This window comes from Ostrea edulis, chromosome 1 (genome assembly GCF_947568905.1).
Source record: "Ostrea edulis chromosome 1, xbOstEdul1.1, whole genome shotgun sequence".
NCBI lineage: Eukaryota > Metazoa > Mollusca > Bivalvia > Ostreida > Ostreidae > Ostrea > Ostrea edulis.
The window spans coordinates 96,160,854-96,183,353 of NC_079164.1; the positions used below are offsets into that span (position 1 = coordinate 96,160,854).

At 35.8% G+C, this 22,500-nt stretch overlaps 1 protein-coding gene across 2 annotated transcripts in view; it reads left to right on the top strand.

Moving 5' to 3' along the window:
- The window catches only part of LOC125672446 (nonsense-mediated mRNA decay factor SMG8-like), a 51,042-nt gene that overhangs the window by 15,334 nt on the left and 13,208 nt on the right, over positions 1-22,500 (top strand). Inside the window, exons 7-18 of one of the 2 annotated variants that reach the window (XM_048908703.2) lie at positions 7,469-7,637; positions 8,990-9,078; positions 12,729-12,862; positions 13,809-13,826; positions 15,060-15,262; positions 15,864-16,003; positions 16,811-16,898; positions 17,454-17,609; positions 17,903-18,043; positions 19,135-19,357; positions 20,981-21,415; positions 21,685-21,843. In XM_048908703.2, coding sequence (XP_048764660.2) covers positions 7,469-7,637; positions 8,990-9,078; positions 12,729-12,862; positions 13,809-13,826; positions 15,060-15,262; positions 15,864-16,003; positions 16,811-16,898; positions 17,454-17,609; positions 17,903-18,043; positions 19,135-19,357; positions 20,981-21,415; positions 21,685-21,843 — 1,955 coding nt within the window. The remainder of the gene's footprint in view (positions 1-7,468; positions 7,638-8,989; positions 9,079-12,728; positions 12,863-13,808; positions 13,827-15,059; positions 15,263-15,863; positions 16,004-16,810; positions 16,899-17,453; positions 17,610-17,902; positions 18,044-19,134; positions 19,358-20,980; positions 21,416-21,684; positions 21,844-22,500) is intronic. The other variant, XM_048908711.2, reaches the window with a different exon arrangement.

Here is a 22,500-nt window from a genome sequence, read left to right on the forward strand (position 1 = left end):
AGGATGTATTTTACTAGATATATTTAGGATGTATTTTACAATTTGATCACAATGATGATAAGGAAATGTATCACTAAAAGTATGCTGAGTGATATCATCAGAGTTTCAAATATTTTGAACAAATATACAAATTATTTGAAAATTTTCAAAAGTCATTTATTAGTAGATTGATGTACATGTATGTATTGGAAGAGCATCCGTGGCTGAGTGGTTAGAGCATCGCGCTCAAAATCACATGGCCTCTCACCTCTGGTCGGTGTGGGTTCGAATCCTGCTCGCGCCGGTAAGTGAGAAAGTTTACTTTCAGAAGGTTGGTGGTCTCTTCCCAGGTACATTGTATCTGGGATCTCTCATCCGCCAATAAAAAGTGGGCGCCACCATATAACTGAAAATTGTTGAGTGTGGCGGAAAACATCAATCAATCAATGTATGTATCGGTACATTCCGATGGGATTCTGCTATGAACAACGTTTGTATCTTGTGTGCATTATATGACAATTAAACATTAGTTTGACATCACACTGCCACATTATAAAGATTAAGGTTGACATCACAATGCCACATTATAAAGATTAAGGTTGACATCACAATACCACATTATAAAGATTAAGGTTGACATCACAATGCCACAATATAAAGATTAAGGTTGACATCACAATGCCACATTATAAAGATTAAGGTTGACATCACAATGCCACATTATAAAGATTAAGGTTGACATCACAATGCCACAATATAAAGATTAAGGTTGACATCACAATGCCACAATATAAAGATTAAGGTTGACATCACAATGCCACAATATAAAGATTAAGGTTGACATCACAATGCCACATTATAAAGATTAAGGTTGACATCACAATGCCACAATATAAAGATTAAGGTTGACATCACAATGCCTACATTATAAAGATTAAGGTTGACATCACAATGCCTACATTATAAAGATTAAGGTTGACATCACAATTTCACATTATAAAGATTAAGGTTGACATCACAATGCCTACATTATAAAGATTAAGGTTGACATCACAATGCCACAATATAAAGATCAAGGTTGACATCACAATGCCACATTATAGAGATTAAGGTTGACATCACAATGCTACATTATAAAAATTAAGGTTGACATCACAATGCCACATTATAAAGATTAAGGTTGACATATCACAATGCCTACTTTAAAAATCCAATTACATTCAAGAAGCAGCCATATCTGTTAAGTCAATTTGTTGATTTACATTTGCAGGAAGAGTTCTTTGAACGTGAATATTTCAATGACATTTCCAAAGTGGTAAATGTTTACATGTGCTGATAAAACATGCAGTGGTCTGTGGATGATTTTCATAACGCACACAAAAATAGGTTTTATTCAATTCTGAACACCTTTATTTACTGTCAGCAGACATGAAATAAAGTATTCATTTAATGATTTAGTATACATGTGTAAACGTATCTATGTGTAATTCTACACAATAGGTGTAAAAATGATTTACATTTGCAAGTCATTTTAAAAAGGCATTCAAGTCAACTGAATTTAAGATATTCTGGATTTTCAGAATCCAAGTCAGATATTCAGACATTATAGAACACGTGATTATGGTGATTTTTTCAGAGAAGCCATGCATCTTTGTTAATAAAAAAACTTAAATACAGAATCATCCACAACTTGTCGGTTTCGTTGAGAGTTGTCATTATTATTATAGAGTTGTAATTACTCTGTTTGGCTAATGCTTTCAGTGAAATGCTATTGATTTGTAAAGAAATGGCTATAACATTGTTGACAGGTAATCAAATAGCTATTATAAGTGAAACAACCCGATGGTCGGAACTTTATTTTTCTCCTAGATGTCTTCCCTGGCCAATTAATCACTGAAGGAAATCTTTCACCTTTTGATGTAATTTGAAAATAAATAAGAAAATCTAGAAACTTTTATGCATTTGACATTTTTGAACAGGGGTCAGTCTGCCGTAATTATGTTTAATTCACGTACTTAAACCAATATTTGACTTTATGACTCCCTGGAGGGGGACAATGGGCGCACTTGTTTCCTCACCCAGGTCAAGCTGGTTGATACTTCCGGCCGTGGATAAGTGCACGTAACTTTGTTTCAAGTATTCTAAAGCCGTCGATTGACCAGAAAGGAGCCTGGATTGTCCAATGATTTTAGAGTGGGCACATAGAATATCCTGGCAGAAAACAGAGATAAAAGTTTTCTAGTGTGTGAAATATCTATTTTTCATTCCTTGAAAGAGTTTAATTTTTAATAAGTACACAGAAGTGAGGTAATAAGTAACTTTTCTCTCTTTTTTTTTTCTGTTTGCACGGTGATACAAGCAACGCTACGTTTTTCTGTTTGCACGGTGATACAATCAGCATTGCTTTTCATTGGAAGTTAAAGCTCAGTCTGCAATTTTTGTGAACAGAATACTAGATTAGAAAACTTATATTATCCATTCTGAAAACTGACCTGGGATGCAATATTTATTAAATCTGTTTTGTGGACATTGCTTGAAAAATACGTAGTTTTCATATTTTAACCAAAAGAAATTGGCTGAATTTTCTCTTGTTTCTGCTATTAACATACAGGCCAAAAAGTCACAAGATAAAAGTGAACCAGGTCATTGCTTGAATGTCCGAAACAAGTGCGCCCGATGTGTTAGTCTTAGATATATGGCTTTTCTTTTGTGTGTATCTCTGACTAGTAGGTTAACTCAATGGCTCGATATTACAATCATTTTTGGTGTTTGGTCTTTTTTTCGTTTGTTGTTTAATGCCCCATTCGAGAATTTTTCACTTGTGTAGAAAGGTCACCAGCTGTAGTTGAAGTGCCACATTTGTCCATCGAATGTCGAATGTGACATAGAATTTGTCAAAATTCCACGACATGGTGACATGGAATGGAAGGTCATTGCTGGAAATGTTCTCTTTAATGAGAGGAAATTCTGACCTGTGAAAACCAAAGCGAATGTCTTGGTTTCTTCATTGTTCTCTTCTGAAATTAAACTCTGAAAAGTTTTGAAATTTTAAGAATTGAAATTTTTTGAGAAATACAGTAGAGAAACACTTGGTATGTCGACGTGATGAATATCTCAAATACTATTGGTTGATTCTTCAGATTGTGAAATGTGTTCTCTACTGTGAATATATGACAACCCAGGCACTCAGAATAAACAAATGTACATGATTCTGAATTGTTTTTACTAAGTTATATGTAGCTAATGAAACAATTATCCACCAGTAACAAATATAATCTGATATTAAGAGAGCCATTATGACCATAATTATAACAATCTGTATGGAAATGATAATAACTGTTAAATTGACAATGGCTGTTACCATGGAGATTAATAAACACAGGTAGACTAGACAATTTACACCCACAGATATATAACCACAAAGCAACCCCTGAGAGCTAGTTCCCAATCCCAGACCTTAAAGAACTGTATCAGACTGTTATTCTTGTAGATCTATGTTGATACTACATCAATACAGTAATAAATGTAATTCACAAATGAAATATTTTATAGAGCTTCAAAGAAGAGGGGCATATTGCTTTGCATCTGTCGGTTGGTATGTCAGTCGGTCGGTATACCACATGTTGTCCGCTCAATATCTTAAGAACCATTCATTTGATCGTAATGATATTTCATATGTGGGTTAGTTATGAGTAGAATAGGACCCCTATTGTTTTTCAGGTAAAAGGTCAAGGGTCAATCTATACTGTCTGCTCAATATCTTAAGAACCCTTTGCTTGACTGACATCAAATCTGGTTAACTAGTACATCTTCAGGAGAAGATCGCCCCTATGGATTTTGAGGTCACATGGTCAAAGTTCAAGGGTCAAACTTGACATAGGAATATACTGTCCGCTAATATCTTGAGAATCTAATTTGCCTGACAGACATCAAACTTGGTACACTGGTCCATCTTCAGGAGATGACCCCTATTGATTTTGAGGTCAAATGGTCAAAGGTGAAGGTTAAACTGGACATAGTAATATATTGTCTCCTATATTTTAAGAATTTTTTGCTTGATTGACACCAAACTTGGTACACTGGTACATCTTCAGGAGTAGATGACCCCTGTTGATTTTTAGGTCACATGGTTAATCCTCTCTTGACATAGGAAGATATTGTCTGCTCAATATTTTGAATTGATGATACTACTCTCAATTAAATGATGTATGTGTATAACCCTTTTCAATTTTGCACCATGGGGGCATATATGTTTTACAAACATCTCTTGTTGAAATGCTGACACATTAGGGGATCAAAGTTTTACATACAAATATATAGGAAAAATCTTTTAAAATCATCTTCTCAAGAACCACTGAGCCAGAAAAGCTGATATTTACATGAAAGCTTTCTGACATAGTGTAGATTCAAGTTTGTTAAAATCATGGCCCCCGGGGGTCGGATGGGGCCACAAGGGGGATCAAAGTTTTACATACAAATATATAGGGAAAATCTTTAAAATTCTTCCTTTTAAGAGCCACTGAGCCAGAAAAGCTGAGATTTATATGAAAGCTTTCTGATATAATTCAGATTCAAGTTTCTTAAAATCATGGCCCCCGGGGGTCGGATGGGGTCACAATAGGGTATCAAAGTTTTACATACAAATATATAGGGACAATCTTTAAAAATCTTCTTCTCAAGAACCACTGAGCCAGAAAAGCTGATATTTACATGAAAGCTTTCTGACATAGTGCAGATTCAAGTTTGTTCAAATCATGGCCCCTGGGGGTAGGATGGGGCCACAAGGGGGGATCAAAGTTTTACATACAAATATATAGGGAAAATCTTTAAAATTCTTCCTTTTAAGAACCACTGAGCCAGAAAAGCTGAGATTTATATGAAAGCTTTCTGATATAATTCAGATTCAAGTTTCTTAAAATCATGGCCCCCGGGGGTCGGATGGGGTCACAATAGGGTATCAAAGTTTTACATACAAATATATAGGGACAATCTTTAAAAATCTTCTTCTCAAGAACCACTGAGCCAGAAAAGCTGATATTTGCATGAAAGCTTTCTGACATGATGCAGATTCAAGTTTGTTAAAATCCTGACCCCCGGAGGTTGGATGGGGCCACAATAGGGGATCAAAGTTTTACATACAAATATATATGGACAATCTTTGAAAATCTTCTTCTCAAGAACCACTGAGCCAGAAAAGCTGATATTTACATGAAAGCTTTCTGACATAGTGCAGATTCAAGTTTGTTCAAATCATGGCCCCTGGGGGTAGGATGGGGCCACAAGGGGGGATCAAAGTTTTACATACAAATATATAGGAAAAATCTTTTAAAATCTTCTTCTCAAGAACAATTGGGCCAGAGAAGTTCACATTTACATGAAAGCTTTCTGACATAGTGTACAGTCCCTGAAACGTTCTTCTTTCCCACTTCAACGGTGAACGAACGCAGTGTGAACAGTGAACGCAATTTGGTGAACGGTGAGCGAACGCAGAGCACAAAGTGAATGGTGAACAAACGCTGAGCGCACGCTGAACGCAAAATGATCTATTTAGTAATACTCAGAATGTTTCGGATTTTTCCCTGGGAGTTTACTTGTTTCATAATCAAGTAATAAAATACATGTACATGATTGTATATTTCATCAATTAATAAAAAATGAAATAAACCGGAATCGTGATACAGCATATTTTACAGTTCTGGATAATTTCAATGTAATATATTTTTGTACAAGTACCGAGCATACATGTATATATTTCATGGAATTATCGCAAATTGTACATTAATATACGCAACAGTCATACACAAACAAAAGCAAATTTCGTATGTACATTGTGTATACCATTACATGTACAGATACATTTAATGCATGGGTATATTCTACATGCGTCGTGACATCCAGAGTTTACAGGTGTTCATGTATGGCTTCAAACTTTACGAGCTCGATCGTTTGGGATACCTGTAATTAACAAACACCCCCGAAAGGAGTCAAGATAGATGCAGTAAACAAACAATACGGACAGTATACCCTGTGTCAACACCTCAACACTTCTATCAGTATTAAATATTCCTACTTACATTTTGTGTCATTCATTTGTCGCAGCTACATCGACCCGAGGAAATAATCCTAAAATTTATGCAAGTACAAAACTTACTATTTTTATTATTAATGTGACCATAGATTGCTTAGATCGAGCAATATTTGTATAATGTTTAAAGGCTAGTGCAGAAACGTACCAGATAAACAATTACATCTATGCATTAAGGACAAATGTTACAAAAGTTTCAAATTTGGCAAGAGTAGTAAATATCAGTTTATTGACAATGTCTTTCATAAATATAGGGGTAAAATAGCTATATGAATTTGACATTCTGACACGTACATACGGTACAATGTACATTATGTAGCATCGTTTGTTTGTTTTTATTTTTCAAAGTAGGGGGATGGGTGACTTGTTTAATACTCTTGTCAAGCAATGCAAAATAATTAAAATAATTTGTGCTTTTGCCCGAACTTATAAATGCTAAATTGTCAACACAGGGGAAGAGGTTTTCATTACCTGAAACTGCCTTATTTTTTGTACTTGGGTTAAATTCATAACGACAAACTCTTATATTCGTCTCTCATTTAGTACAAAAGTTCAAATGAACCTTTCGGCATTCACAGTGGATAATCCTGACATTTTGTACTTCAAAATTAAATTTTTGATATAGTAAGAAAGCCTCCTTCCACTCTTACGCACACGTTCAATTTTCATTTTCGCCTTGCTATCAAGATTGGTCCTTTCATTTTGGTGTTCCGAATGACAATGAAAAGACTGAACGATGAACGAACGGTGAGCGCACGCTGAACGCTTTGTGAACGGTGAACGAACGGTGAGCGCACGCTGAACGCAAAACTGTGAACGGAGAGCGCACGGTGAACGCACGCTGAACGAACGGTGACCGAATGGAAAAATGGTAATTTAAAAGTAGAACGTTTCAGGGACTGTAGACTCAAGTTTGCAAAAACCATGGCCTCCAGGGGTAGGTTGGGGCCATAATAGGGACTACGGTTTTACATGCAAATATATATGGAAAGTCTTCTGATATGGACCAAGGTGACTCAGGTGAGCGATGTGGCCCATGGGCGTCTTGTTGATGAAAGGGGAAAAAACCAATTGAATCATAAATGTTAAACTTTTTTTCATTTTAATTGATGTTCTTCTACATATTACAATCATTCTGTAAGATAAAATGCTGGGTCAGGATCACATACCCTTTATATTTATCCTTAGAATTATTTAGCAGATTTGGCGTGTTTTGTGAGATCAGATTTTGGCATTTAACCTGGAGAACACATATCACACATATATTAAATAGTGTATTGATTTTATCACACACTCGTTTATCTTCAGATGATTGTGTCATGCATATTGTATCCTATTTTATCGTGTATCATGTCAAAACTAAAATTGCAGGCCCTATTCTTAATTTGTCTGCTTTAATTTCAGACTGAAATTACAACACAGTGTGTCGGATCAACTCCATGGACTTCCCATCTCCAAGGACTGGTCCTACAATGGGCGGCCATGTTCTCCGAGAGTTCTCTTCGTCTTTGAGTCCTGCTCTTTGGATTTTAGTGTGGAGGACTCAGAATCTGGAGCTAAAGGAAGATCTCAGGTACATCAGTAGTTATGACCCTTTTCTTTGTTAGTTTGTTTGGAAAAATAAAAGGCATGAAGGGCAAGGAAGGATGGTAAGGGCCGCATGTGGCCCCCATTGTTCACCCCAATTCAAATTAGACTTATTTAAACTGTGAAACCTAGTACAGGTTTGTTTCCTGATGATGTCTGAGTAGAAATATAAAATCATGATCATGAATGTAGAGAGTGACAGATTGGAGCAAAATTAGGGTTTTAGAAGAAACCAACATATAATTATACCTCCCACAACTTGTTGTGGGGGGGTATACTGGAATCGGGTTGTCTGTCTATCCGTCCGTCCGTCTGTAGACGCAATGGTTTCCGGGCTCTAAAGCATTATCCTTTCCACCTACCGTCACCATATCATATATATGGACTACCCATGGGATGAAGATGTTCCCTATCGATTTTGGGGTCAAAGGTCAAGCGCACTGGACATTGAAGTAGCAATATGGTTTCCGGGCTTTAAAGCGTTACCCTTTCCACCTACAGTCACCATATCATACATATGGACTACCCATGAGATGAAGATGTTCCCTATCGATTTTGGGGTCAAAAGGTCAAAGGACACGCGCACTGGACAACGAAGTAGCAATATGGTTTTCATTTAAATTCTTTAACGGCTTTTTTCATCGCATGGAGATGCTGTGTTCCTAGATAATCCATTTCTCCCTACAAACGAGAATACCCAAGGTTTGTCATGCCATTTGTTTTTTACACTCGGAAAAGAGGTAGTTTATACCTATTACCAACACCCTTTGGGAGATTGGGGTAAGCGGGGGGTATTCTTAGTGAGCATTGCTCACAGTACCTCTTGTTTTTATACATTTTTTTTTTAAAACATCCCGCACATTATTGCCAATATTCCATTTTTTCCCCAAAGTATCAGCTGATACTGGTGTACAACATGAGATATGGAAAACTTTGCACTCTATATTTCTTCAGCAACATGTGGTTCCTATATGTAAATTTTGCCCCCCCCCCTCCCCCCCCCCCCAAAAAAAAAATAGGAAATATCAGAAATTTTGTGATCTTCCTGTAAACTAGGAAAATTTCATATTTTAAAAGTGATAATTCATTTTGAGACAGGCATGATCTGGTGTACATACTAGATAATGATGTAAAGTTTTCTCCATGCTGGCTTCTGAAAATGAGGGCTGTACAAGGCCCTTATCCTGCCTTGCCTTTTGGAATGGTTTAAAAATCTATATATAATGGTGGTAAAATTAATTCATTGTCAATGTTCTAAAACTTTATCTGTTACACATCTTGTTATGGATTTCTTAATTGCTAATGTACAATTTATATTGAAATCCAACTAAATTTCAGAAAGGTTCTCCGATCAAGAAATTACAACATGCTATGGAGGACCAGATCTACAGAATACTGAGAAAATCCAGGGTTATCACAAATATCAGGTTAGCTGTCACAAATATCAGATTAGCTATCACACAGGTCAGTGTTAGCTATCACAAATATCAGGTTAGCTACCACAAATATCAGGTTAGCTATCACACAGGTCAGTGTTAGCTATCACAAATATCAGGTTAGCTACCACAAATATCAGGTTAGCTATCACACAGGTCAGTGTTAGCTATCACAAATATAAGGTTAACTATCACAAATATCAGATTAGCTACCACAAATATCAGGTTAGCTATCTAATGTCACATTAGTCATCACAAATATCGTTTTAGCTATCACAAATATCAGATTAGCTATCACAAATATAAGGTTAGCTATCACAAATATCAGATTAGCTATCACAAATATCAGGTTAGATACCACAAATGTCACATTACCTATCACAAATATCAGGTTAGCTATCACGGAGGGTGGGTTAGCTATCACAAATATCAGATTAGCTATCACGGAGGGTGGGTTAGCTATCACAAATATCAGATTAGCTATCACGGAGGGTGGGTTAGCTATCACAAATATCAGGTTAGATACCACAAATGTCACATTAACTATCACAAATATCAGGTTAGCTATCACGAAGGTTAGGGTTAGCTATCACAAATATCAGGTTATAGCTACCACAAATGTCACATTAGCTATCACAAATGCCAGGTTAGCTACCACAAATATCGTTATCTTTCACAAATGTCAGGTTAACTGTCACAAATGTCGGATTAGCATTGAGGATGCTACAATGTATGTATGTTGGAAAAACATTTAAGCATATGGATAGCACAACTAACAGCAAACCCCTACATTGTACTTGTCAAAATGGATCTTTTTAAATGTCAGAGACAATGTGCCATGATCTTAGGTCAAGGTCAAATTGCTCAGTTCAAAGTCAGATTTTTTGATCAAAATTTGTTGTTACCTTTTCACATTTTCATCATCTCTAGAACTCTGGGCTTATTTGAAACAAACTTTGCACAAATCATTGGCTAAAGGAGATTCAAGTTTCTTCAAATAAAGAGTCATGCCCCCTTCAAAGGGAGATAATCAAGAAAAGGCAAAAACAGGGTGGGATCATTTAAAAATCTTCTCAAGAATTACTTGGCCAAAGAAGTTGAAATTTACATGAAATATTTCTGACACAGTGTAGATTCAATGTTGTTCAAATCATGACTCCCCGGGAGTAGGGTGGGGCCTCAATAGAGGAGCAAAGAATATAGGGAAAGTCTTTAAAAATCTTTTTCTCAAGAACAGCTGGGCCATAATTAGTCATATTAATATTCAAGCATCTTCAGGTAGTGCAGATTCAAATTTGTTCAAATTGTGGCCCCATAGAGTAGGGTGTACATGTACCATGAGTTCGTAATAGGGAATCAAAGTTTTACTTACGAATATGTAGGGAAATGTTTTAAAGAATTTCATCTCAATAACACCAGGGCCATGATTAGTCATACAAGCAGCTTCAGGTAGTGCAGATTCAAGTTTGCTCAAATTATGGCACCCAAGGGTAGGGTGGGGCTAATAGGGGGATCAATGTTTTAGATGCAAATATATGGAAAAAATGTTTGAAGATCTTCATCTCAATAACAGAATGGCCATAATTAGTCATTCAAATATGCAAGCATCTTCAGGTAGTTCACATTAAATTTGTTCAATTATGGGGTCCCAGGGGTAGGTTGGGACCTTGATAGAAGATAAAAAGTTTTAAAAGAGAATATATAGGAAATGAATTTAAAAAATTCTTTTCAGGAATAGCAGGACCACAAGATATTAATGTAAACATTCCTAAGTTGTGTGCATTAACTTCTTTTTATGTCTCCACTACTATAGTCTTGGCATATATTGTTTTTCTCCTGTCTGTCCAAACTTTAACCTTGCTCACAATTTGCTCATAACTTTTGAATGCTGAGTGGTAAGGGTCTCATATTCATGCTCCCCTTCAAAGATGAGGGGAATATTGCTTTGCACCTGTCAGTCGGTCGGTCGGTAGACCACATGTTGTCTGCTCAATATCTTGAGAACCATTCACTTGATTGTAATGGTATTTTATATGTGGGTTGGTTATGAGTAGAAGAGGACCACTATTATTTTTCAGGTCCAAGTGTCAAGGATCAATCTACTCTGGACATAAGAATATACTGTCTGCTCAATATCTTGAGAATCCTTTGCTTGACAAAAATCAAACTTAATACACTGGTACATCTTAAGGAGTAGATGACCCCTATTGATTTTGAGGTCATGTGGTTAAATGACAAGGGTCAAACTGGACATAGGAATATACTGACCACTCAATGTCTAGAGAACCTTTTGCTTGACAGACATCAAACTGGTACACTGGTATATCTTTAGATGAAGATGATCCCTATTGATTTTGAGGTCACATGGTCAGAGGTCAAGGGTTAAACTGGAAATAGGAAAATACTGTCTGCTTAATATCTTGAGAACCCTTTGCTTGACAGACACCAAACTTGGTACACTGGTACACCATAAGGAGTAGATGAAGCCTATTGAATTTTAGGTCACATGGTAAATCCACTCTTGACATAGGAAGATATTGTCTGCTCAATATTTTGAATAGGTGATACTATCAATTAAATGATGCATGTGTGTAAACCTTTTCAATTTTGCACCATGGGGGACATATGTGTTTTACAAACATCTCTTGTTCATATGTGTATTTCATGTGACAAGATCTTTTTCTTTGTACCAAAGTTTTTGACCTTGTGACCTTGATGTTAGTGAGTTTGACCTGCTTTTAAGAAAACCCAACCTAGGCAACATTTCCTGAACTGTGTTAGGTAGTAGGGATTTCATATTTTGTATATAGATTCCTGAATATGACAAGACCTTTCATACCATGATTTTTTTTACTTTGTGAACTTCAATCACCATTATATCATGACCCTTCTGGGCTAGGTTTGGACTACAATATGATAAAAATTGAAAAAAAAAACAATATGATAAAGATTAAAAAACTAAATCTTTTAAAAATCACAACAGCAGGACCAAGATGACTCAGGTGAGCGATGTGGCCCATGGGCCTCTTGTTATAAATGTCTGTTCCAGGCCATAACTTTGTAAATGAGTGATAATAGAAGCTATTTCACAGTGTGTGGCACAGATGTAATGTCATGTTGCTCATGACCTGGGCTGTGTTCAAGAACGTAGCGACTAGCTTAGGGGTAAGGTATGGTGGCCAATTTGTGCCATTTTATGATTTCCCGGCTTTTTGTTATTAGGAAGCAAAAAGACAACAAAGTGATGTTTAGTGACTTTTTGTCACAAAATAATGAAAAGACGACAAAATGATAATATTAGCTATTTTTGGCCACAAAACAACAAAAAAACATCAAATTGTAAAATGGCAAAAATCAGCCACCATACCTAGCCCCAAGGCTAGCCGCTACAATCTTGAATGCAGCCCTGACCATTGTTGTGACCTTCAATCATGGTTATTTATCCAAAATTAAGGTCATTGATAAGGTAGAAATATTTGTCCAGAAGATTTCGTTATAAAAAAACATTAGATTAAACAAAAATTACTTTAAATCATAAACAACTAATACACTCACTTCACCATCCACATTGTATTTTAAGTTATATGTTGTTTGATACTTGACTAACATTTTGTGCTTTATCGTTACTTTGTTTTCTGTAGTAACAACTCTCTCTTTGCTGTGCCAGCCAATCAGGAGTTTGTTTTTATCCACTCTGAGAAGTCAGAGGTCATAGACCCAGTTGGTTACTACCTGGAACAACTTCGTCTGAACAGCACCATCGTGAAAGATTCTGGTAATCGCTATTAGAATAGTTCTAAAAACTGATGATTTAATAAGCTTTGTTGATGTGCTTTAGATCACTGTCAAATTGTTTATTTTTGTGTAGTTAAATTTTCATTGTTCAAGAAATTTGTGGATGAAAATTGCTTTTCTTAACTGGTTTTTTAGGGGAGTTTCCAGACAACCAACAATAAGACAGACAGACGGACGGACAGACAGACATAGTTAAAAAGAACATGCCCAAACAGATGTTAATTAAATTCATTTAACTTTTACATCGTCACAATACATGAGCAAAGAGAGATTACTTCAAATAACACACATCATATAGACAGAAAGGAAATTGATAATTTGCTTGGCTTGTGTTCATTTTTCCCTTGTTACTAATCATTTAGTAACTACACTTGTTGTGAAACTTACATGTATCTTTAACAATGTCCGTGCAATCAAATGAAACCCAAAGAGCTTTGTTGTGTATAGTGATGTACGCAGCATTGATGAGATAGAATGTGATCTCTATTCATGGAATACCTTAAGAGGAACAAAATTACACTATCTAATTTTGGACCAAGATGGTGTACAACCTTAAAAAGATTACTTCTGATATACACTAGCTCTACCCCACCCCCCACCCCCCTCCCCCCCTCTCTATCTCTTTCAATGAATTCTAGGCTTGAGGATCTGCAGTTATGACTTCTGGTTCCTTTAAATGCTAATCTAGAATTTAAAAACTTGTCCCCATGGTTAATCAAGAGGTACCATAGGAGGTCTGGAATGTCTTATTCCGAAAAATATTACATGCAATATCAAATATTTCATATTTGGTTAACTGAATTGTCTAGATCAAAGCTTATTTCAGATGAAGGTGCGTGTCAAGGTCAAATTTGTCTTAACTTCATGAAAGTAGGATATCAGGGGGAAAAACTTGTGTGTTTATAAAACATTATGGTACATTACAGTTTTCTTGAGAGAGACAGGTAATTTTGATTTTTATGTTAAGTAATTTCTCTGTGAAAATTTAACAGTTATGATTCTCTTTTTGAAGTCATATCTTTTTCTGATTTTTGTCTGTGGATTTTTGTTGTGTGCATGGATGCATGGAAACCAATACAACTGATCACTGATGGCATGCATCAGATTAAAGTTAATTTTCCTCAAAAAAAAAAATTCTCCTTGAGATTCTAGTATCTTGTGAGAAAATGGTGAAAATTTTAATCAGTACTCACTTAGTAAATGGATTTAAGATACTGGATTTATAGCACATTTACTAAGAATAGAGGAATACAAGATATTTTGTGTCCAACCCATAGGGATAGATATGGTTACGTAGACCTCTGTTAACAAAACAGGTCTAGTCTCCGTTGTCTAGTCCCCTGCATCATCGACAGATTACCGGGTAATCCTTAATGGAAACTCAACATGTAGCAATGTACATGAGGGTGAGATGTCTGTGTTAAAATGTCAGTATATAGATATCCTCTGTATTCAGTAGATTGTTCTAATCAAATCATTTGAGTATTGCATTGATCACTTAAACTTGAGTAAAATCCAGAAATTTAAGGTCTTTATCATTATAACCGGATTGCATATTGACAACATCCTGGGATTGTCATGAATGTTACCTGTTCAGTACATCAGAAAATAAATTTTAAAAAAAACAGATCAATGGCATGACAACAATGATTTAACATGACATTTTCTGAATATATGGTCTGTAAGAAATTTATTTTGTACTGTGCATCAGTGTTTTGAAATATCAACTGTCTGAGATTATGCTGTGCAAAATGAATGATTACCTTAAATTAAATTTTTTAGGAAAAAAAAAGAATATATTTCATGTAAAAACTGCACAATTATCACTTAGAAGATGCTATACCTTTGGTACAAGGAGGATAACTCTGCTAAATATATTGTAAATTCTTGCAGTATGAGTTTCTTTTCGCTGTCCTCTCAAAACTTACAGCCCCATATCTCATTACTTTTGTACAGATATTTTTATAATTCTGTATTTTGTTCTTCACAAAAAAATTTGGAAAGAAACTTCTAGTACAGTTCGCTACACATAATATATATTATAGCATTTTCATTTGGTATGTTTGTAATAATTTCTCAGTTTGTAATCCACTCACTTAGTCTTTTTTAAATGTACAGAATAAAAGAGGTTTCATAACCACTACTTCCATTAAAAATTTCTTCTGTTTTTTTTGTAGATTCCCCGAGAAGTCGTAGTTATCAAAGCAGTAGGAAGATCAGCCAGGGCAACGGATCCTCTGGGTCAAGGTCATCGTCCACAGCAACACATTTTAAAGGAGGCAACAGCTTCAAAGAGTTTCTATGGCAACATATTGAGATGGCCTTAGGAAGGGGTTTTGATGATAATGTCGGGAGAAATCCAGTTCCCTCATTATTTGAGGTTTGTGTATTTTCTGATTCATGTCTAACTTAGCCAGTTTTAGATGATAATTCGAGTCTAACTTAGCCAGTTTTAGATGATGATTCGAGTCTAACTTAGTCAGTTTTAGATGATGCATTTTTTTTATTTGAGTCTAACTTAGCCAGTTTTAAATGATGTATTTTCTGATTTGAGTCTAACTTAGCCAGTTTTAGATGATGATTTGAGTCTAACTTAGCCAGTTTTAGATGATGCATTTTCTGATTCGAGTCTAACTTAGCCAGTTTTAGATGATGCTTCGAGTCTAACTTAGCCAGTTTTAGATGATGCATTTGCTACATGTAGAAGTTTTTGGTTATAAAGTTTTTAATAGGGGAAGGGTTCAAAAATGAATTTTGATGTTTGACTTTTTGGGTCCTATGTTTTCTTAGCAACTCCAGAGAGATGGATTTTTCATGACATAAATTCCTTATATACTGACTTATTATTCAATATTTACCATTTTGAAAGTGTTCCTTTTTTATACATTAATTAATGCTTTAGGAAATGTTATGACTGTAGGGAAGAAAACTTTTTACCAAATATTCATTTTAAAAATCTTCATACATCTTGAATTATGCAGACTGTAACAACACAGACTTGGTTTATGGTGGCTAACCGACTGTATCAGTTCTACTTCGGCGATTCCATTGATGGGAAAGCCCAGGCTCACCTAAATACCCTAAAATCACTGCTGGAGACCGACATCCGATTTTCAGAGAAGTAAGAGATATCATTAATCTAAACAACATCATGCCAAGTGGAAAATGTTGACAAGATTTATGAAAATTTTGTGGAAATAACTGGGATATGTGTTTTTGGTAAATGTACAAATTGCATACACATGTACATGTATGTTGCCTCATTTGCAAATACTTTACATCCCAAAATGCATTTACCATCTTATTATACCCCCCGCAACAAGGTTGGGGGGGGGGGGTATACTGGAATCGGGTTGTCCGTCTGTCTGTCCGTCCGTCTGTAGACGCAATGGTTTCCGGGCTCTAAAGCATTATCCTTTCCACCTACCGTCACCATATCATACATATGGACTACCCATGGGATGAAGATGTTCCCTATCGATTTTGGGGTCAAAAGGTCAAAGGTCAAGCGCACTGGACATCGAAGTAGCAATATGGTTTCCGGGCTCTAAAGCGTTATCCTTTCCACCTACAGTCACCATATCATACATATGGACTACCCATGGGATGAAGATGTTCCCTATCGATTTTGGGGTCAAAAGGTCAAAGGTCACGCGCACTGGACATCGAAGAAGTAATATGGTTTCCATTTAAATTCTTTAACGGCTTTTTTCATCGCATGGAGATGCTGTGTTCCTAGATACCTTTTGGATCATAATACTGAAGTTTTACCTATTACCAACACCCTTTGGGAGATTGGGGTAAGCGAGGGGTATTCTTAGTAAGCATTGCTCACAGTATCTCTTGTTAATACAAGTAGTCACAAATAGAAATTAGTGTACATAGACAATGGGTAAAATATGTTTTGGGTCGATCTTTTCATTTTCAGTCGATGTAACAAAGTTCTTCCTCTGGCGGAAGCTGCGTACCAAGAAAGCTTGCCAACTCACTATGTTACAAATTTCCACTTGTCCAAGGTGAATTTTCCTTATTTTCCCCCAACTTACTGTAAGGGATCAAGAGATGTAAAGATTGTGTGTAATATCTTTTGAAGCTTTGAATAATTTATTTTGGCCACTTTAAACAAGAACACAATGAACAAAGCATGGATTATTGACATAACACTGAATTTTATTTTTTTTTAAATCTAATTCTAGCATGTTGGAACAAGAAATGAATGATGTACTCAGTGAGAATTACTTATTCACTGATGAAGTGCACTTGTACAAAGTGTTACCCAATATCACTATATAAATTTGTTTTTGACCATGATACCTTATAAGCAGAATTTTTATCGAGGATTTGATTTTGACATAATTAGCGAGGATGTTGAGGTCGCTGAAATTGCATTTCGCAAACAATCTATTCCATATAGTAATTAACATATTAAGGCTTTCTTGGAATTATAAAGTCACTAAATAGCTCTCTTTGAATACACATGTATATATATTATTCATTTTTATGGAAAAATCGTTAAATTTGTGTCTCGCTAAAAAATTTGACTTATATGGTAATATTTTTGCTGTTCTCAGCTTGCTCAGGCTCAGAGAGTCTTCCACCAGTTTGCCAGGGGACCAGCTTGTGACAAGTATCTGCAGCAGCTGGAACAATCATGCGAGAAGTTCTGGAGAAATGGTCGACAGCTGTGTGAGGAAATCAGCATCTTGTCTAACCACTGTGTTAATCCCGTGAGTCCTTTTAGATTTGTTAATCCCGTGAGTCCTTTTAGATTTATTAATCCTGGGAGTCCTTTTAGATTTATTAATCCTGTGAGTCCTTTTAGATTTATTAATCCTGTGAGTCCTTTTAGATTTATTAATCCCATGAGTCCTGTGGGACTAGTGATACTTATAACTAATACTCAGGTGACCAATAAGCCCTGTGGGCCACTTGTAATGATATATATTTAACTATACAATAATATCATGGTACAACCATTTTTATTGTCAGAAATTATTTTATAGCTTGTTTTTTTTTAAAGCTGCACAAACTTCCAGATGACCCAGAAACTGATGAAAATAGACACTTACCCACAATGCCTCACTCTAGTCAACTGAAGACCAAAGCTGCCTGTAACTGTGGCAGAAAGCAGACAGACAAAGAGGACCCATTTGATCATAAGGTATATACAGTTGAACTTCAATATCTCAAACATCAATATCACGAATACCATGGATATATCGAAGTGAGTTGGAAGTCCCAACTACATTTGCTTTATGTATTTTAACCTTAATATCTCGAACCCTCTGGTATCTTGAAGTTTTTTATCGGCTCTATCGAGTTCGATCAGCTCCATCAAAATTGTAGTTGTACAGATATCAAAAGATAAAGGGGTGTTTACACTGGTCTATCCAAAATTAAGAACCAACCCCAGAAAATTAAAACCAACACATAGATTTAAGACAATAAACACATATATTCATTCTTCACACTTAATTTATTGAAAACTAATTTAATATGAAATTGTCAATTTCTCCAGAGGTTTTAAGCTTTTGTCAGTGAACGATATATACATGAAGAAATCAATATATTGAAATTGCTTTTTCAAGAACATGAACTCTGTGTGGACTTTTACTTTAAACAGTTTAAACGTTTTCTTTGCAAATTATAACTTGTATATCAGAGAAAATGAGGTGGGTTTTTTACACTCCTATAGCTAAAATTGGGGAGCACATTGTTTTACCCCGCCCATCCACCTGTCCCACATATTAGAATACCATACATGGGTAGTCCAAAGAGCTACAAATTTCAAGCTAGAACTTTTATAATATGCAGGATGTGAAAATGTGTATGAAGTAGATCAAAGATAAACTTCCAATTATGTTTATTTATATATATATATATATATATATATATATATATAAAGTCAAAAAATAAAATCCAATACTCAAACTTTTATCTATAGCGCTTTCGCCCTGCGGGCTCGTCAGTAGATTTTTAAAAATCTACTGACAAGACCGCAGGGCGAAAGCGCTATAGATAAAAGTTTGAGTATTGGATTTTATTTTTTTACTTTATTCTACCCCGATACCAAGAAAAAAGAATTTATTGAATATATATATATATATATATATATATATATATATATATATATATATATACACCAAAAAAATAGTTTTATTAGATGTAATTGTAAAATTGGAAGAGAACTAGAAAAATAATTCCAACACATCAAGAATAACTATCATATGGTTGCTTACTTCCTCTTTTCAGTATGCCAACTTTGATTTTTTTGATGCATTGGTATCAACTTGTTGTGGAGAATTAGAGCATTTAGAACTGCCGGTGTTTAAACCCAGTACATCTGATGCTAAGGCCAGCCAGGTGAATAGGACTACCAGCATAGAGGAAAAGGGAGAGAACCTAATTAAAAAAGAAACACTTAAACATGACATTGTTACCGGGATGGGGAGTTTTAGTCTTGCACTCAGTCTAGGTAAGAATTCAATGAATCTTGTACTCAGTCTAAGTAAGAACTCGTACTGGAATCTTGTACTCAGTCTAGGTAAGAAATCAATGAATCTTGTACTCAGTCTAGGTAAGAAATCAATGAATCTTGTACTCAGTCTAGGTAAGAAATCAATGAATCTTGTACTCAGTCTAGGTAAGAAATCAATGAATCTTGTACTCAGTCTAGGTAAGAACTCGTACTGGAATCTTGTACTCAGTCTAGGTAAGATCTCAATGAATCTTGTACTCAGTCTAGGTAAGAACTCAAAAAATCTTGTACTCAGTCTAGGTAAGAACTCAATGAATCTTGTACTCAGTCTAGGTAAGAACTCATACTGGAATCTTGTACTCAGTCTAGGTAAGAACTCAATGAATCTTGTACTCAGTCTAGGTAAGAACTTGTACTGGAATCTGGTACTCAGTCTAGGTAAGAACTCGTACTGGAATCTTGTACTCAGTCTAGGTAAGAACTCAATGAATCTTGTACTCAGTCTAGGTAAGAACTCAATAAATCTTGTACTCAGTCTAGGTAAGAACTCAATAAATCTTGTACTCAGTCTAGGTAAGAACTCAATGAATCTCGTACTCAGTCTAAGTAAGAACTCTCACTCCACAAAGTATTGAAACCTTTATTCTGAAATTAAGACCAGGGTTGGATTACTCGGGGGGGAAAAATCTCAAACACTACATGTAGTTTGAGATTTCTTGTATTTGAGCAGTCAAAAAAGTACGTATGAATAAGCCAATCTGTCCATCATTTGACATGGATTCAAAATCTATATGTACAATCTTTGGGTGGTGGGATTCAACATTTGGGTTTGCTGACACACATCAAAAAGGGCATAGTGTTTCACAATTCCTCTTGTTTAGTGTTTCACAATTCCTCTTGTTTAGTGTTTCACAATTCCTCTTGTTTAATGTTTCACAATTCTTGTTTAATGTTTTACAATTCCTCTTGTTTAGTGTTTCACGATTCCTCTTGTTTAATGTTTCACAATTCCTCTTGTTTAATGTTTCACAATTCTTGTTTAATGTTTTACAATTCCTCTTGTTTAGTGTTTCACGATTCCTCTTGATTTAGTGTTTCACAATTCTTGTTTAGTGTTTCACAATTCCTCTTGTTTAATGTTTCACAATTCCTCTTGTTTGATGTTTCACAATTCCTCTTGTTTGATGTTTCACAATTCCTCTTGTTTAATGTTTCAAAATTCCTCTTGTTTGATGTTTCACAATTCCTCTTGTTTGATGTTTCACAATTCCTCTTGTTTAGTGTTTCACAATTCCTCTTGTTTAATGTTTCACAATTCCTCTTTTTTAATGTTTCACAATTCCTCTTGTTTGATGTTTCACATTTCCTCTTGTTTCATGTTTCACATTTCCTCTTGTTTAATGTTTCACAATTCCTCTTGTTTAGTGTTTCACAATTCCTCTTGTTTAATGTTTCACATTTCCTCTTGTTTCATGTTTCACATTTCCTCTTGTTTAATGTTTCACAATTCCTCTTGTTTCATGTTTCACAATTCCTCTTGTTTAGTGTTTCACAATTCCTCTTGTTAAGTGTTTCACAATTCCTCTTGTTTAGTGTTTCACGATTCCTCTTGTTGAACAGGTCAGTCAGGTGGAAGTGAATTTCTCCCTCACCATGACCATCATAGTGGAGTTAGCACCACAGATCACTATACCAGTCACCAAAGTGACCACGGGCTCGGGACAGACGAACATGAGGAAGGCTCGGATGCCCCAGTGGAAGGTGGACACAGTGTGGAGACAGTGGAGGAGGAGGAAGAAGAGGAGGAAGATCCACAGGAAGAAGTGGAACACAGCCCAGATAAAGAGGAAGAAAGTGGAATAAAACCAGAAGTAGCTGAATCTCAGAAACAGGAAGACTCACCGAAAGTAGAAGTGGATGTGATGCCAAGCTCACCCAAGCAGGATCCAAGTTCTCAGAGGATGGAACCGGAGATAACGATTAATTCTCAAAAGTCAGACACTGAGACTTCACAGAAAGATGAGACTTTCCTTGGAAAACCATTACTTAAGAAAGGTATGGTCAAACGTTTACATATTATTGTCATTCTTTCCATTTAAAGTTCATTATTTGTGTATGTATATACACTGTACATCGTAGATATAGATTGAAATTGATGAATGCTAATGCACTCATATGAGTATTATGGCCCAATGGCACCTTGTTTTTCATAGTCATTATATATTGCCTGATGTATAGTCATTATATATCGCCTGATGTATAGTCATTATATATCGCCTGATGTATAGTCATTATATATCGCCTGATGTGTTCACTTTTTACAGTGGTAGAGCTGGAGGAGGCCGACACCATGAGACAGCACTCTACGACGGAGTACCTGTATGGAATGATCCACTCCGAGTCACCCCCACATCTTCTCCCCAAGTTTCCATCCTGGAATATGTGCTGTCTAGGAAAGTCCAGCTTATATAACCACGCATCAGGTGTGAGGATTATCAGGGGGAAAGTTTGGAGGAGAGGGAATTGTATTCTTGAATGAGGGTTCAGTGGAAGCAGTGGGTGTTTCAGCAGTGTTAAAAATTAATTATGTTCCCCAAACAAAGTTTGGGAACATATTGTTTTTACTCTGTTTCTTATTATTAGGGTCTTCCGTCTTCAGCGGAAGAACCTTCTATTATTCTATTGTTGATTTTTCACTTTTCTTATTAAGGTCTTCCGTCTCCTGCGGAAGACCTTACTATTATTGTTCGCGTTCTTCTTCTTCATTATTATTATTAAGGTCTTCCGTCTCCTGCGGAAGACCTTACTATTATTGTTCGCGTTCTTCTTCTTCATTATTATTATTATTATTATTATTATTTTCCTTGGTAGTACACGCGTTTTTCTCAGCCATTTCTCGATCGATTTTCACGAAATTTTCAGGAAAGATGTCTTTTGGTGACGAGACTTTGCTTGCAAAATTTCGTGCTTGACGTCACTTCCGGTCAGGAGTTATCTCTCTTTTAGTGACTTTTTGAAGGGCCTTGTTGTCCACACATCTCCTCCGTCAGTTTTGAAGCTAGAGTCTTGAAATTTCTACACAAGATAGAGTAAACATTTTAGAAGATTTGTGGGGGATTCGATTTTACCGGAGGCGATTT